Source organism: Petaurus breviceps, unplaced genomic scaffold (assembly GCF_028583685.1).
Source record: "Petaurus breviceps papuanus isolate PSGF00001 unplaced genomic scaffold, PetGlider_PUasm1.0 76, whole genome shotgun sequence".
Lineage (NCBI taxonomy): Eukaryota > Metazoa > Chordata > Mammalia > Diprotodontia > Petauridae > Petaurus > Petaurus breviceps.
Genome location: NW_027186473.1, coordinates 623,819 through 641,899, shown reverse-complemented (window position 1 = coordinate 641,899; position 18,081 = coordinate 623,819). Strand labels below are relative to the sequence as shown.

General features: G+C 35.2%; 2 protein-coding genes and 1 pseudogene across 15 annotated transcripts in view; 1 reads left to right on the top strand and 2 right to left on the bottom strand.

The window, feature by feature from the left end:
• The window catches only part of APBB2 (amyloid beta precursor protein binding family B member 2), a 420,856-nt gene extending 415,226 nt beyond the window's left edge, over window positions 1–5,630 (top strand). For all 11 annotated transcript variants that reach the window (XM_069105116.1, XM_069105115.1, XM_069105114.1 and 8 more), the window contains one exon: window positions 1,499–5,630. In XM_069105116.1, the coding sequence (XP_068961217.1) occupies window positions 1,499–1,666 (168 nt within the window). In that variant the 3' untranslated portion in view covers window positions 1,667–5,630. The remainder of the gene's footprint in view (window positions 1–1,498) is intronic.
• Window positions 5,631–8,043: 2,413 nt separating this feature from the next.
• Window positions 8,044–18,081, bottom strand: part of NSUN7 (NOP2/Sun RNA methyltransferase family member 7) — a 56,919-nt gene continuing 46,881 nt past the window's right edge. For all 4 annotated transcript variants that reach the window (XM_069105126.1, XM_069105127.1, XM_069105125.1 and 1 more), the window contains 3 exons: window positions 17,949–18,069; window positions 13,079–13,202; window positions 8,044–10,394 (listed from right to left, as the gene is read on the bottom strand). In XM_069105126.1, coding sequence (XP_068961227.1) covers window positions 9,771–10,394; window positions 13,079–13,202; window positions 17,949–18,069 — 869 coding nt within the window. In that variant the 3' untranslated portion in view covers window positions 8,044–9,770. The remainder of the gene's footprint in view (window positions 10,395–13,078; window positions 13,203–17,948; window positions 18,070–18,081) is intronic.
• LOC138174689 (heterogeneous nuclear ribonucleoprotein C-like) lies at window positions 16,111–17,397 on the bottom strand (annotated as a pseudogene).

Genomic DNA, 18,081 nt, shown 5'->3' with positions numbered 1-18,081 from the left:
GCATTTGATAAATATTGAATTGGATTAGATGTGGCTGATCCCAGAACACGCAAGGTGCCTGTAAACCGTGCTCCCAGAATCTTACAGTTTTAGGATTATAACATGATAGATTTGCAGCATCTAGTTAAGATTCCTTATTTTACAGATGAGGAAACTGAGGCTCAGATTTCAAGTGACTTGCTTTGAGTCAGACAGGGAGTCAGCTGGGCTTTGAACTCAAATTGCCTGCCAAATCCACAGGCATCTCTCCTATACTTTGGCTTGTTAGACCACTTTACTGTTGTTTTCTATCTTCTTTATTTCTTTTTTAACCAACTGAGTCACTTCATTGGCATATAGGGAACTTTGAGTGACTAAATTCCCTCTCTCCATGCAAATCAGTTCCTGCTTTGCAATTTAACCTCAGAGAGTTACCTTATGCCCAGAGAGGTGAAGTTGTTCACCCATAGTCACCAAGGAATATATCTGAGAAATAGAACTTGAACTCTACTTTCTCTGATTCTGAGAATAAATCTCTATCCTCTATGTCATGATGCTTTCAAAAGATAATTTGTTCTAAAGCCAGCACTGCATTGTTTAAAAGGTTTTGATTAGGAGAAAAAAAGTAAGTAAAGTTTCCAACTTTAACCCACCTTTGAAAAATACATTTGATCTTTTCATTAAATCAGAAAAAAAATAGCAGTGAGGCCTGTTGTTATATATCTGTGCAAAACTGTCCACTGCATTTAATACTAATTTTTTTTCATTAATCCATTAGGTTGGAGTATTGTAAATAGCTTATGAATAAGCTGAGAGTTACTAAAATGCTAAACCATACCCCATTCTTTGTTAAAGAATGAAATCCATTAAATAGGCTACTGGTCTTTGTAGACTAATGAGAAATTTAGTTGCGTTGTAATTCTCCTCTTTTATTTTTAATTTAGTTTTCATAGAAAACCCATTCAATTCAATAAACATCAAATATCTACTCCATACAAGCCACTGTATGAGATGCTAGGTGAAACAAAGACAAAACAGAATGGTCCCTGTCCTCATGGAGCTTACATCCTACTATGACTATGTGGTATCCTTGTCCTAGGCAGGTGGCTGTATTTGCTCAAGTTAACATACAGTGAGCCATAAAAGGTAGATAAATGGGTAGGAACCATAGGGGTGACACTGGTAAATAGTCTCAAAGCAAATTTATTGGGCTTAATTGTCTTTGAATATTCTTTGTAAGATCTATTATAGAATATGTTTATGTGTGTACATATATAAGTATGTATGTATGTATATTTGGTGGTGATGAGTAAGAAAGGCTGTGTCAAAATAACTATTTTAGAATTTTGGGATTGGTAAAACTGGACAGGTCACTGGATTTATTTTGAGGAACTAAGTCTTAATATTTGAGGGTCAATTATTTGCAATGAATTTAACATATACCAAGGAAATGAACACAAGGAATGTCTATACATTACTAACCATCATAGAACATGTTTTCTTTTTTCTTTACTTGCAGTTACGGTATCAGAAGTGCTTGGTTGCCCGACCTCCTTCACAGAAAGTTCGGCCACCCCCTCCTCCAGCGGACTCAGTGACCAGAAGAGTCACAACCAACGTAAAACGAGGCGTCTTATCTCTCATAGACACTTTGAAACAGAAACGTCCTGTTACTGAAACACCATAACTGCACACATTAAAGGATTGTGTTATACTTACCTGAAGATCTAGTAGCTACATATACTACAGAAACATGAACTATTTTGCCTTCCATTCAATTGCTGATGCTTTGTCTTCAGAAAATAAATCCTTAACGAAACAATGTTAGACAAGCATGTTCTCTCGTCCTTGCCACCATCATGTGATATGAAAAGAAGCATGAATAATTTTTTTGCTGTCAGTGAGTTACATCATGAGCGGTGGAAGGTCTGTTATTGTAAATATTCTGAACAGGACCTAAATTCGCACACACACACACACACACACACAAGAGAACAAGGTGGCCACACCCCTCCTAGTAAACTAAAGGCTGAGTCCTCGGAGTGAAGGATGCCTGAGGTCATTGTTTCACTGTCTTTTTTGAGCAGGAACTTTAAAGTCCTTCAGCACTTTGCCCTGTTTGCAACACTGGACTAGATACTACATATAGTTAGCATTGAATTCCTGTAGGATAGAATTACAAGATTTTTTTGTTTGGTTTTGTTTCTTACAAAATAACATCTGTTTGTTGACAAAATTGTTTGTTGACGTTGGTCTAGAAACCACCTGACAGCTTTGTTTGACATGCTTTTGAACCATGGACACCCTTTTATGTCGACTACTGTTTATGTATTATGATGTTGGAGGGGAGGGGGAAATTAAGCTCGAAAATTGTCAAATTGCATCATTTTGAGGAATCAAAAAAGTCAGCCTAAAGGACAACTACTTCCATCAGATGATTTTCAAACTAACTAAAAAATGAGAACAGTAAAATGAAAGTGTGATGCATTTTGGGTGGGACGTATTCCAATACTCTGCCTTACACTGAACAATGCAACTAGAGAATGTTAGCTATTTACTGTAGCTCAGTACAGTCATTCTCTATGTAAACACCGTTAAAATGAAATCCACCTATCTATACCTTTTCATCCTTAGAGTTTGATCTTGATCTATTATGCAAATTATAATTGAAGGAATGCCATTCACACAATGTTATTCACATACATTTAGATTTCACCATGTGGTGAGGTCTCATCTGCATTAACCACCTTTTAGCTGGTATTACATTGAGATTCTGCACCTGGCTCAGTCTAGTTGACTACATTTTGCTTAGAAATCTCTGCTATCGTATTTTTTCATATAGCAGTAACTATATCAAATTTGTGCATTGAAGAACAGGATATATAGATTTCCATATCACTATTAGGTGCTTTTCCTCCTTCTTTTGGTTTCTTTCAATTATTTTAAAATTTGAAATATTTTTTTATTTCAGATTAGAACAAAATATTTCTAGGTATGCTAGAACAAAAAGTACTTGCCCAATATTTTCTGCCTATTTGTTTCTATCTACACATGTGACTTCTTAACTGAACAGACAGAACAATCTAGACTTATTGATGCTGTTATTTCAAAAGGACATTATCAAGGTGATTAATCTAAATATTGGTCATCTATGTTCAGTTTGGAACATCAAATTTTATTTCTTTCACCAATTACAGCAGTATATTAATCCTGTATATTTGTAACATACCTAAAACCTTTCAAAGTATTTTTCAGTCATTACCTCATTTGAGCATCATAATAACCTTGTGAGACAGACAAAACTGGTGACAGATTGGGGGGGAAACTGAATTCCAGATAAGTTGTGACTTGCCTGAGGCCAAGTTAGTGAGAGAGCCTGGACGCCAACCCAGGTGTTCCTGACTCTTATTTCAGTGTCCTTTCTACTCTATCAGGCTGTCTCCACACGAGTCATAAGAGTCCTTTCAAAAGCCTGAGGGCAAATGCAAAAAAAAAAAAAAAGAAGAAGAAAAAGAATGGAAAAATTCATTTTCAGGCAATTCTGGAATTCCTATAAATAAACAAGGGGAAAATAGGTCCAGATGATGATGAGTATATTCATGTAGAAGAATTTACTGTAGAGAGTCTCCCACCCCCAAAAAATAATGTGTAGAGTAGAAGCAGGAGCTACATGAATTTCCCTACTCACCCATACACCTGTTCTGGGGAAACGTCTTGGGGAATGTAGATACTTCTATCTACATGGTTCACTTAATCTATGTGACTTGTCAGTAAATTGAAAATTAGGACTTCATTCTGCTGCTTACTACATTGTAATTAGTTTTTAAAGCAATTGGTGGTTGGTCTTCTAATGTTAGGCATTATTGTTAACTCTGGAAATGGGAGCATTTTATTCCAAATCCCCAACTAATGGAATCCACTGAGTTCCAGATCACTAGCTGGGTAGTTCGCACTTAATAATTCTGGCCCCTACTGGAATTTACCACCTGAAATGACCAATGAATCTAGAAGTAAATTCTAAATTATGAAAGCCCTGACTATGTCCTTTTAAGAAGTTCCTGTTCAAAATTCCACCCAGAATTCCATCATGTTGACATTCCAACTTGGTGATTTCCAAGGCAAAATGACATTCACTATGAAACAACAACAACAAAATCAAATAAGCCACTTTGATTTGGAAAAATTCCATCAGAACTGAGAGTTCATTTTTCTTTATTTTCAAGGTATTTGTTTTGTTGTCAGGATCAAGAACATTGAGCTAGCTTTGAGCAACAAACTGATTTCTATATATATGCAATTATAGGAAGCATTAAGACAAATAATAGACATTACATATGAAAACATATTTGCAGATATTTTGCTTTTAAAATAGCTTTGCATATTTACCTAAATGCTAATTAATTTTATAAAACTGATTATTTTAAACAGTATGTTCAGACACTTTCTGCCATGGCCAAAAAGTATGTGTGAAGTGTGTATGTGTGTGTGTTTGCTTGTGTGTGTGAGTGTGAGATCGAGAGAGAGGGAGAATACCAGTTTTACCCAATGTTGTAGTGACACTTCAGTTATCTATGCATTCTTTCTATCTAGTGATTCTGTAAGCAGGCAGCCATGTGCACTATGCCTTGTATGTCTTGTGTCATTTTTGAATTAACCTGTTAAATACAGCTTAAAATATTTTTATTTTATTTATTCTATTTTTACTGAAATATACTGCATTATTATGTTAATGTATTATCTTTACTGGACATTATTTCACAATGTATCCAGCTCTAAGTAATCTCCGTGTATTATAGGTTACCTAAAAGGTGGTTTTGTAATGATTTGTAGTCATATTTTTATTGGAGTATGTAGAAGAAATGGCAAAATGTGTAAAGTTCATTTCTTTTATTTTTTAAAAAGCAATTAGAAAGATAGATGCAGACATACCACCTCATAATATGCTCCTTGAGAACAAGGAAAATGTAGCCAACACCGTCTATAGCTTAAGCTTTTTACTTTGCAGACTGAAACACTAAGTTGTACCTTTTAGTGTCCTTTAAAATAACTTGCTGTTTCATTTATGATTGTATACATGCCCCTTTTTTCCCACCTCGATATAAGACCATCTACAACTAATTAGAATACTATTTTAAAATGCATGATGGGTTATTAATCCCACTTCCATTAAAATGAGTTTTTAGATAATAAACTGTGGGCACAGCAACATCTTAAGAGTTTAAAAAAACCCACCCTCTATTCTGAAAATGGAAAGTTGTAAGACTATCCTGCACTAATTTGCTACAAACCCTAATTCTTTTTTCCTTTTCCTGTATAGCAAACAAAATGTTTCTTAGACCCTTTTAGAAGAGCTTTTATTACCAAAGCTGATGGTAGTTCAGCTTTAATATTAAAAACATTATTAGTTCTGTGTTCAACAAGCTTAGTTATCTTAATATATGGCTCAAACAGGTGTTTAGTTAGCAAAAGGAAGGTAGAACTTCAGGATAGGACACTTGCTCACAGTTTATCATTTTAAAGAGCTCACTTCTAATCAAAGCAGCTTATTCCAAAATGAAACCTTTGCTTTCCTTTATTTTTTCCTTTTGCTGTTGACCACTTTTACACATTTAAATGTAATTTGTTGTGAGAATAAACTTAGCTGCATAAAATGTTTGACTCATTTATCTGAAATAACTTAAAGTTATATTTGGGGGGACAGAAGCCTAAACACATTTAGTTCATGTTGGCTATTTTATTTCAAAATCTTCTCCAAAATTGAACTGCTTTTGAAACATCAATTTAGTAATGTAAAGATGTCTGCTATTATCTTTTTTCATATTTAATCACAGATGAAGGCTTCAATTAAATTTCTTGCCACTTCTCCCAGATAAAACTAAAATGCTAGTGTGGTACACATTTAGCAGCCAAATGGGACAGATAATATTTGGGCAGAGAACCCAAAGTAATTCTTACATTAAAATTCTACAAAGAGTGGTCCTTGTTTCCTCCTCCAGTCTAGCTATGATAAGTACTCTATTGCACCTACTATCTGCAAGAAATCTGGTCTTCTTTTAATTGCCAAAGACCAATAGCCTTTATCTAAGTTCTTATTTTCTTTGAGTCATTCTGTAGCTCGTGAAACTCTTTTAATATGACATCTTTTCTTACTCTTTCCTATCTTCACTTCAATGACAACACTTTTCTGATCCTCAGCTTTTACCTTCTCAGTCTTTGCTGGTTCATCTTTTTATTGCCAGCCTGAAATGTAAGTATCCCACAAAGGTTTTGTCCTTCGGTCTCTTGTCTCATCTGTACACTTTCTCCCTTGGCAATTTCATCTTCCATCTCAATTATCACCTTTAGATAGATGACTGTCAAATCTAGCTAACCAATCTTTGTTTCTCTGTTGAGCTCCAGGTCTGTATTTTCAGCTGATTGCTTAACATCTCTATTTTTGCTAAAGGCTGTCCTCTCCTCCCGGGCTTACAGCTGTCATCCTTGATTCTTCCCTCTCCCTCAATCCCTGTATTTTACTTCCACGGGAGCTCTCACATCGGACCTCTTCTTTCCACTTCAAACACCACCCTTCTCCCTAAATTAATTTAACAACAGCCTTGTCACTGGCCTAGTCTTTCTCATCTTTGATCCATCCTTCACACAGTTGCCAAAATAATTTGCTTAATGCCTGAGTCTGATCATGTCACTACCTTGCTCAAAAGCCTTTAGTGCCTATCATCTGATGAAATACAAATTGGAGGACTGGCTATTTTCTGAACTCTTCTAGTCCTCTGCTACTTAGCACTTTCCCATAGACTGTCCGTCCTCCATGTTTGGACTATGTCCCTCCACGTCGCCATCTGCTGCAATGTTCATCTTTGCATTTCTAGCTTCTAGCATAGGGCCATGCAGTTAGTAGGAGCTAAAGTAAAAGTTTGTTTTGGTTTTTTTAAATGTTGTTAGCTGAGATTAAGAAGTATTATCTGGTTAAGAATAGGAAGTATTAATCTTTCACTTACCATGAGAACCTGAGATCCAGAGCTAGTAGTCATTTCTGAGCATGAAAATCAAATGTAATTTTTAGGGGAAAAAAACCTATCAAGTTTCTCACTTGGATAATTGTGATATCACACCATAACACAAAAGAGCTAAGGGACTAGGATAATCAATAAAACAGTCTTCCCTGTGCTTTTTCATACTTCTATATCTTTCTAAGCCACAAATACTCATTCCACAAAATGTCCTCTGAAAACCTCCTTCTGATTGCTAGTGCCACATATCATTTCAAGTTTAGCCTTAAAATTCAACTTTTTTGTCAAGGAAATTCAAGAAAAAAATGTATTTCACTTCCCTGGTGTGACCAGCACTCTGTCATTAGCATTTTCACATTTAAGTCTTTAAAACTCTTGGTTCAGTGACTGCCTATAGATAAGCTGATGGAATACCAAATACACATAACAACTCAACCGAGAGTTGATGGAGGTATTCTAGACATTTCTGTCACCCTCACATTAAACATGGGGGCACCTAAGGGTGAACAGCTTAAGTCTCACAGAGGACCAAAGGACTTCACATAGATTGACTGACGATAACAATGAATTGACATCTTCATAATCTAAGCTGATAAGAAACTAGGGTATGCAGCCCATTTCCAGACCAGCAAGACTCAATGTCTAAGCCCCAGGCTTAGCCTCCAGGTAGGATATACTTCTAAGTGGTATTTTCTTTTCATTATAAAAAAGTATATAAATGTTTGATCATTAAAAGCTTATCATGTACTTATTAAAAGTTTACATTCCAAAGAAGTTTTCAGGTTTAATTGGACAACTGTGTAATTCAGAATGTTTATATAATGCTAAACATACAGAAAAAAAATTGGAAACAATTTAGTGCAATGATTTATATTATTTGAAATGCTAAAAAAAAAAAAAACAGCTAAAAGTTCTAACAGAATTACAAAAACCAGATGCAACAGACGTTGGAAAAAGTATCCTAAATTGCTTCATAATGGTGGAAGAAATCTATTTTTCCCCCATTGGAGTAATCAGACAAAGTCTTAGAATTACTTCTAGTGGAAAAATGGAATACTAGAGCTATGGGAAATAATGGATTTGTTGCTGCCAAGATGAAATATATGATTTTTAACTAGAACAGGTTCATGGAAGCATTGAGAATTCTAAACCAGTTATAGAGGGGAGGACGAATACATATGGTAACCAGATCAACTGTGGTATTTGGGGGTTCGTGATTTATACATTCATGATGTTAAATAAAAAGAACACTGCAGTACTCCTTGACATTTTTAAAAATCATAATTAGTACATAGCTCTTCCTTTGAAGATTCCAAGTAACAGTGTTTTCCTGTGTAAAAAAATTGGACCCTTTTATTCCTTTTTCCATTAACATTTAACCTATGAAACAATATAAACCTCCAACTAAAATAGCAAACAATTTATTAAAATGAAAATCAAAATCCTTTTTTTTCCAAATATATACCTAAGATTTCATTTTAACACATGCTACTACAATTATACTATCTAAGGTATTTTAAAATTCTATAGTCACCTGAATTAAATATTTAGAAATGAGTAATTTACACAGCACTGTTCAACACTACTGACCTTTGGGTGTAGAACATCTTTGAAATTCAGACTTTGTGAAAATGTTTTTTGAACAATATAAAAAAAAGACACTAAAGTTGTAACTTGTTCTGCTTACTGTCAAACAATTTCTGTTGCCATGATGAAAAGAGTTAGTAGACCCAGAAATGACAATCAAACTAATTCTTTGTAGGCAGTTGATAATACTTGGAAGATGAATTGGCATTTGATATAATTAACAAAATGCTATAATATAATTTAGCAGATTGTGCAACAGAAATGATTTGCCAAAGTTTGATTATTGTTTTCAGTTTGAAATGACTTGTAGTTTCCATATTTCACCGATCCTTAAGTGGAACTAGAAATCTTTAGGGGTTTCTTCAACCAGATGTTACTTGGATTCAACAATTTTACATCTTCTTAGAATTGATAATATTCAGGAGTAAACTTGCTTTAAGTCATTATTTTTAAAAGCATTTGACCTAAGTGGTCAAAGATAGCTGTGCCCATTTTACCCAACTCAGGACCCTGGAAAGTTCACCACATGAGAGGTATTTTTCACTGTGTAAAAGAACATCTGTTCTATACAACCCATGGGGTCATTGGAACCGCCTACTTTTCCTGTTTGTAATCAATCTCACTATCAGCACCAAGTAGTCTCCCTAACTTTTGAATATTAAAAGTTCAGCTTAAAGGCTGAATTGAACATGCTATCTTATAAAGTTACAATAAGATGCATGCTGAGATAAGAATTTAAACTTCATCTGAGGGACCAGCATCTTTTCTGTAACTACACTCCTATAACTGTCTTAAAAATTAAGTTCTTAAATGTACTTGGTGGGTAAGATAAAAAGATAATTATCTTCAGGTAAGATACTACTACTTCAAGTTTCTTTTAAAACTCCGATGTCCTATTGACCAAGTTACAAAAGTAACAAAAGTCTAACAACTGATAGTGAATCTACAACTGTTGCTTTCTAAATAGATAAAAGTACCAAACTATCCAGTTTGGTGAACTCTGCTTAATTTCCTGGGCTACATTATTGTCACTTATCTTAATTCTCTGAATGTAGTGCCCCATTTAGATTCACAGTAGAGGTTCGATGACCTAAAGGATGAATATCTATGCTAGGATATTTAACCTTTAGAGAAGGGTAAAACTTGGTAGAAAAATACTCTGCCCTTCGACCCCAGGAAAATAACAGGTGATGATCAAAGCCATGGTTGAGGATGCCTCACTGCAGAGGAAGGTAAGTTTTCTTTAGGTTTTTCCAATTTTTTGGATGTTGAAGGTGCAAGTAAGGCACCAGTCTTGCCTCCAATCCAATGGTAATAGAAATGCGCTGGAATTTGGTTTTTGTTGGCTGGGGAACCAGAGTATGACATCATTACTGGAGGCAAAACAATCTCTACAGGTTTCAGTGCAATCATTTTATCCTCAGGGCGTGGCCTTATAGTGCTCATCTGTCTCTCTGATACCTTGGACGTGGAAGGCATGTTCTTCATAAATGTAGGCATCAATGCATATGGGGGCATCTTGCCTGTTTTTTTCTGTGGAGTACTTGTTTGATTTGTATTTTTCTGTGGAGGACATGCTTTGGCTGTTAATGTCTCTGAACGATTAACATGTGGTCTCAATTCTCGGTTCAGGAACTCTGCAATTTTTATTTGTGTACTCATGCTGTCATTAATAGAAGTTTTTGCCAGTGTTGTTTTAGATTTCTTTTTCTTCTTCTCCCTTTTTGATGTTTTGGCTAACTCAATACCATCTAGCAATCCCTTTGCTGCAGCACGTGCCAAAACGTCTTTGACAGACACTGTCTCTGATGGGTCCCGCTGAAATTTTTAAAAAAGTGTTCTATTAAATGATGCACCTCTAATATTTTAAATGTATCATTTCAGCAGCAAATTTTTTAAATGACTATCTTTATTATACTATATGGTCAAGAGTAACAGATGAATGGTAATTGATCAATTCTACTTATTCACAGACTTCGGACTCAGCAAGTGACTTGGACTCTGTTTTCCATTTCCCAATCTGTGAACTAGACAGATGGAAAAGCACAACATTCCCTTTTAATGATGTGCTGCAAAATGTAACGGATGATAGGTAGCAAAGTGTTTTAGATCACTATTGAAGGAGCATATAGAGGCAATGTAGCATTCATCTTTCTCTGCTAGCATTTTGCTATCTATAAGCGTACTGCTCTATTCATTAAGCTATGAAGTTTACCAAATGTTTATAAAGTGTCTTGATTGAATTGAGGGTAGAATATACTTTGTTTTATTAGAAAGCAACTGGGTCATACACAAGATAGAGCCCATTTAAGGAAGGCAGCATAATTTGGTAGAAAGAGAAGCAATCTGGGAATGAGAAGACATGGCAACTTCCCAATCCTGGCTCCATCATTTACTTGTTCTCCAAGACTAAGTGTCTTTATGCTAGCTATCTCATGGAAGGCTATTTAAGATACTGTATACAAAATTATCGATAGTTATAAAAGATACTGTTACTACAATGGACACCAAAGTCACAATGGAAAATAATAATGTTTTTAATAGTTTTTGTTTTATGAGAAGTTTAGTGGTGAAGATAAAAGATATTATATAAGAATGATTAAATGATTATGTAAGCGGGACAGGTTTCATGAAGGAGATGACTTTTGAATATGAGAAAAAATGAACACTGAAGCTAATCAAGGTTAAAAGTACAACACTGAAAGGCAAACAAACAAGCAAAAAAAACAACCCAGCATAGAGCTAAAGCTAAAAAGACAATCACTAGATTATATATGAGAGTTAAGAAACAAGTTCTTTAATATGAACTCATTTCAGTAAACATTAAAAGCCTCCCAAAAGTTAGCAGGGTACCATTATGGGATACAACACATACACACAAGTCAATACAAAATAAAGGGTGTTCCATAAGGATAATTTTAAACTTTGATAGTTTAAAATTGTCCTAAGAATTTTGTGACACATTGTATATGAAAAAAAAATTTGCAAGAGGGAAAGATTACTAGCAACTACAAGGATGAAGAAAGACTTCGGGTAGAAGGAAGCTAGGGAGTCTTATAAGGTGGAGGTAGGGGGGAGGAGTGCATTCCAGATATGCAATGGAAACCGATTTGTAGTTTGTAAATTCATTCTTTCTCCTCCACACAAAAACATGACTCTTAGGTGCCATGCTCCACTAGCAGAAAAAAACTGCAGTCATTTCTTTTCCTATTTTGTTTCTTAAAAGATGAAAATACTAGCACAAAGTACACTTGACAAAATTTTTTTGGTACTGTCTTTGGCCCTTAGGCATAAGGATCTCCCCAGTTATTTTGGATCCATATTGAATATAAATACTACATCATTTAAAATACAGTAAAAAAAAAAAAAGGACCATCCTTGCCATAAAGGCATTTATACCCTAAAAGGCTGAGACATAAGAATGATACTCAATGTCAATTAAGGATAGTAATTATAAAAGTGAGAAATTCATCTGTGTACTGAACATTAGCTGATATAGACCTGTCTCTGGATAGGAGAGGACTGACCTCATAGAGAGTGTCATTCTCACTGAAAGTAGAAGTTAAAAATGGTGGGGGGGAATATGTCTAAATTCTGTTTAGTAATATACCATTATTAACACTAACACCTATTTCTGATGTCTTATTAGCTAAACTTAAAAACTCTAAAAGAAACTCAGTGATAATAAACTGAAATAGTGAGTCTTACATAGAAGCATTTACTACCATGCTTGCAATTTCATCTTAGTAAAGCATGACAGCAAAATTCAGTCCAGTACATTGAGCAACTATTGTGTGTGAGACATTGTACTAAGCAAGAGACCTGACAGGTGACAGGCAATGTGGGACAACAGGAAGTCCACAGCCCTGCGAGTCCTGGGACCTGATTTCCACTACCTGGTGACCTGGATCAAATAAAAAACTCCCGGGGCATCATCTATACAACAAGGGTGGTCGTCTAGGTTCCCTTCCAGCTCTAGCTCAGTGATACTAAGGATAAAACATGGCTTCTACCCATAGGAGTGATAGTCTAACAAATATAACATAAGCTCCAGAGTGGAAAGTGAATGAGATGTGTAAGTTATGATGTGATTCTTTGGCACTTGAGATCTCTTCTGAGAGAAGGAATTAAAAAAAAAAAGTCTTTATGGATGAGATGGAATTTGAGCTGATTCTTATAGGATAGATAAAATTCAACTGAAAGAAATGTGGAAATGGCATTCATTCTAAACGGTGGCTATAGCTTTAGCAAAGGTATAAATCAAGAGTGGAGAACTTACTGGGAACAATGAACAAAATACTGGACCAGTATGTCTGGAGCCAAATTTACTTGTAATTATAAAAGTAAATCACTAATGATAATTCATTACTGACCCTCCACTGGAAGATCAAGGGAAGCTGTCAACAAATAAATCCAAGTGTAACTGATTATGAAAGCTGAATTTAGTTGTTGGGGAAAACTTCTACATTAAAGTGTGAAGTTGGGGTCATTTTTAGACTTACCTCTCTTGTTAGGACAGCAAGGAAACAACCATTGGTAATTTCAGATGGTTCTACTTTGAAAAATTTATCAATAGATGAACGAATTTCTTTAACAGAACACAGTGGAAGGACAGGAGGACTCAGCCTGCAGTAGATATAAACAAAAACAGTCTGTAGTCAAAACTTCAAATTTGAGAAGAAAATATGCTGCCATTAATAATAGTAACAAGTCATTGTATCTTAAGGTTTACAAAGTACTTTCTTTACAACCTGTCCTGAAAGAGAGGTAGTAAGAGAAAAACAAGACTCCGAGAGTCTGATCCATGGTCACAAAGTAAATAGCAGAGCTAAAATTTGAACCTAAAACTTCCTCCCCAAGGTGAACACTTTTTCAACTACATCATTCTACTCTCTCAACTAAATTTCAATGCAAATAAAAGTAATTTCACTATGCTTTACTAATCAAACAAAAAGCCTAGTCCAAAAAATTCCTACATGGTTAAAAAAAGGTTTCATAAATTTATATCATACTTTACAATATCTTTATGGCTTTTTATCTCTAAATATAAAAATGACATTTTTTGGAAGATAATTACCAGAGGCAAAGATAAAGAGTTAACTTATATGATTTAATTAAAGAAATTCTTTTAATCAAGGTTAACAAAACTAACAGCAGGGGCAGCTAGGTGGCGCAGTTACTAAAGCGCTGGCCCCAGAGTCAGGAGGACCTGAGTTCGGTTCTGGCCTCAGATACTTAACACACACACACACACAATCTAGCCATGTAACCTTGGGCAAGTTATTTAAACCTAATTGCCCTCCCAAAAATAAATAAATAAATAAAGCTAAGAGCAAAAAAATTACCCCCACTGAAATGTTCAGTAAAACTAGGAGCCTTTTTTTAAAAATTCTGGACAAAAACAATCTGAACAAAATAGATAAACAATTAACTAATGTGATTCTTAAAAGAAAAACTAAGTTATGTCAAAAATGAATAAGGAGAATTCACAACAATTGAAAAGGAAACTATTTTACCTAATTATACACCAACAAAACACTTAACTTCAAGGAAATGGACGAATACTTTTTAAAATATCTAAGACAATCAAAAGAAGAAAGAGATTATTTAAATAACCCAATATCACAAAAAAAGAAGCTGAATATGCTATAAATGACCTCTCCAAAAAAAAACTACAGGATTTACAAGTGAATCAAACATTTAATGAATAATTAATTGCAATATTACATAAACTGTTTGCAAAAATAAGAAGGGACTCTCCCAATTTCTATGATATAAATATGGTTTTGATCCCTAAATTAGGGAGAGACAAAGTAGACAAAACCATAGCACAATATCTCTAATGAACATTTATGCAAAAAAAATTAAAGAAAATATTAGCAAATAGGCTACAACAAATATGAAATATTCTATACTATGACCCAGTTGGATTTATAACAGGAATGCAAGGTTGATTGAATGTAAGGAAGACTATATACATATATATGTATGTATATGTATAATAAAACACATTAATAACATCAAAAGCATTTAAAATGTCAGTAGATTCTGAAATCTTTTGACTTTTTAGCAACATTCAAATAGCTATTTCTGTGAGAAAAAAAGCATAGGAAAAAGCTGGCTTTTTCTTAATTAAGTCAAGAGCAATTATTATATGTAATAGAGAAAAAAAACCCAAGAAGTCTTTCTGGTAAGATCAGGAGTAAAGCAGGGATGTACATTATGACCACTATTATTTAACACAGTACTAAAATATACTAAGTATAGCAATAAAATGAGAAAGAGAAATTTAGGGAATAAATATGGGCAAAGATGGGGAAAATTACATTTTTCAGGCAATGAGAATCCTACAAAGTTACCTAAAAATTGACTGAAACAATAAATTCAACAAAGTTACAGGACATAAAATAAATTTATGTATATATTATCAACATGTCTACATATTACCCAAAAAAACTCAAAACCCAGGAAGAAGAAACAGAAAAAGAAATTCCATTCAGAGTAAATACAGGATGTATAAAATATCTAGTACACACAGCCAATGACCATGCAAAAACAACTATACAGTATACTTTATAGAAATAAAAATGCTTTGTGGATCTAAATAACTGGAGAAATACTGATTGCTAATGAGTAGTTGTGCCAATACAATAAAAACAATGCCTAAATCAGTTTCCTTATATGGTGCCATGCCAATCAAACTACAAAAGACTTGATTTTATAGAACTAGAATCATAAAATTCATCTGGAGAAACTAAAGGTCAAGAATCTCAAGGAAAATTAGGGGGGAAAATGATAAAGAAGGTAGCTTAGTATCAGATCTCAAACTGTAAGGCAGGAGTCATCAAATTAATGGTAATGGTTAAAAAATAAGGGTTAATCAGTAGAAAAGATTACATATATAACAGAGAAAAGAAAAGGAACATAGTAATATGTTCAATAAACCCAAAGACCCCAGTTACTAGAGTAAGGGCTCACTGTTTGACAAAATCTGGAAGAAATTAGGTATAGACTAGTATACCAAATAAACTCCAAATGGATATATGATACAGATATAATAGGTGAAATCATAAACCAACTAGAGGATCAAGGGGGTAGGGGAAGGGGAAAAATTTTACATAGAATCTACTATGTGCCAGACACTGCAAAAGCACTTTATGAATATCTCGTTTGATCCTCACAACAATCTTGCAAGGCTGGTGGTATTATCCTCATTTTACAGTTATACACATATATATTACTGCATCTGTGTGTGTATGTGTGTGTACTCTAGAAACTGGGATATCACTGGGTTTACTGAACATTATGTTCACTTGTTCCTTTTCTTCTGTCATATGCCTAATCTGTTCTACTGAATGACCCTTATTTAAAAAAAAAAAAACAACCACCATACATCCTTGTTATTGTTAAGTCATAAAGAGGTATCAAAATTAAGAGTAAAATTACAGGAGACTTACTATAACTACTAAGAGAATTGAAGGAAGTGGCAAAGGGATTAGGCACAGGGCAGAATTAATGAACATGGGAAGAATGAAGTTGGGTACAACAGTGAACATGTTCTGGAAGATACTAAGGGAGAGGAACTGGCGGAAAGTCTGATCAAAGACAAGTGCCTAGGTAAAGAAATAATGAGTTCTAAAACCCCAATATGTGCTTAAGAGTCATCCTCACCACTGGCACTGTCTCTGTCATCCTCTCCTTCAGCTTCTTTTTCATCATCCTTGATCACCTTCAGCTGCTCATCCCCCCATCTTCATTATCATCATCATCCATAGGGCCCCCTCATCTGCACCCCCCTTACACTCCATCTTCACATTAGTCCCATCTTTCTTCAGGCAGCTGCCACTCTGCTCCTCTTCTGACTTATCATTCTTCATCTCTACTGTTTGTTTGCTTTGCTCTTTCTCATTTTTTCCAGACTCTCCAATAAAGAATTCACCTTCTATTTTATCTGGGTCAACTCCTTTTTAATTGTCTGAAGATCATCACCTTTCAATTTGTCAGATGTGGATGAAGAGCCTTGCTGCCCACCCTTGGAATTAAAATCACTTTTGTCTCTACAGGAAGTGTTTCCTGATACACGTTAGCATTTGGAGGGTACCATGGAATGAGCAATGGGGGGAGGAGGTGCTGGGTAACTGTACATCCTGTTATAATAATCTCATTGAAAATCATAATCCAGGTCAAAGGAAGAATCGTACATCTCCACTGCAGAATGCTTCACACCTGCTTTTCCTTGGTTCACTTTTGGCTCTACAATCAGATTACTACCAAGTATCTGGTCAGCAATCATTCTGTCATCCTCTCCTGCCACAGCAGCATGTACATTTAGCTCATTGACATACTGAACAAAGGCAAAACCCTTATGAACAGAGCAGCCCATGATCTTGCCATACTTCAAGAAGATGGCTTCAACATCAGCCTTTTTTTTTTTTAAGCAACTGGGGTTAATTAACTTGCTCAAAGTTACACGGCCAGTTATTTCTGGGTGTGCTGCTGAGTACCTGAGCCCGGATTTGATCCAGGTCATCTGGACACTGGGGCCAGTGCTCTTACTCACTGAGCCACCTGGCCACCCCCAAGCAATTGGGGTTAAGTAACTTGCTCAAGGTTACACAGCCAGGTGTTTCTGGGTGGGTGCTAAGTGTCTGAGCCCAGATTCTATCCCCAGGTCATCCCGACACTGGGGCCCATGCTCTTACTCACTGTGCTACCTGGCCACCCCAACATCAGTTTTCTTTACAACCAGAGTCTTGAGGTTTCCAATGAAGACATGGAAGTTCATGGAACGAGGGTTAGTCTTGGTGACATTGCTGGTCATGGTGTTTGATGGCAAGGTTCAAAGAGACACAAGTGTAACTAAAGATTAAAAAAATCTCACCAGTAGGAAGAGGGAGAAAAGGTTGGATTCTGAATCTCCACCTCCCCTATCTAGCAGCAGTAAAGAAACAAGACTGCTGCTTCAGATAGCCTCTTCAACTGTTACTACTACTTCTCCATCCCCTGTCTCCTTGACCTTTATTTTTTAAACAAATGATTCCTGCCTTATAGTTTGAAATCTGGTACTGCTAGCGCACCTTCTTTGCCACTTTTTAAAATCATTTTTCTTGAGATTCCTGACCTTCATAAATTCATAAAATTTCCCCAGATCATACCATTTGGGGATCACTAAAAATTTGCAGGTCCTTAAATTGATCTGTAAAAGCACAGTCCTCCCTAAAAGGAATAGGTTTTAGAGAATGAGTTATAAAATGTATATTATTAAGTCATATTGAGGTCTAAAAGAAGGTTCTGAGTCTTATACAATTTACTACAAAAATCAGATTTTTACTTTGTGAAGATAGATTAGAAGAATCCTTTTTTTCCCCTTACCTATAAGGTTGTACTTTATTATTCCCTTCGACACCAAGTTCCAGGGCTTTTTTAACAACAACTTCATTTTCTTCGGGATAAACTGAACATGTGCAGTAAACAATTGCTTGTGCTTTGTTAACTGTATTTAATG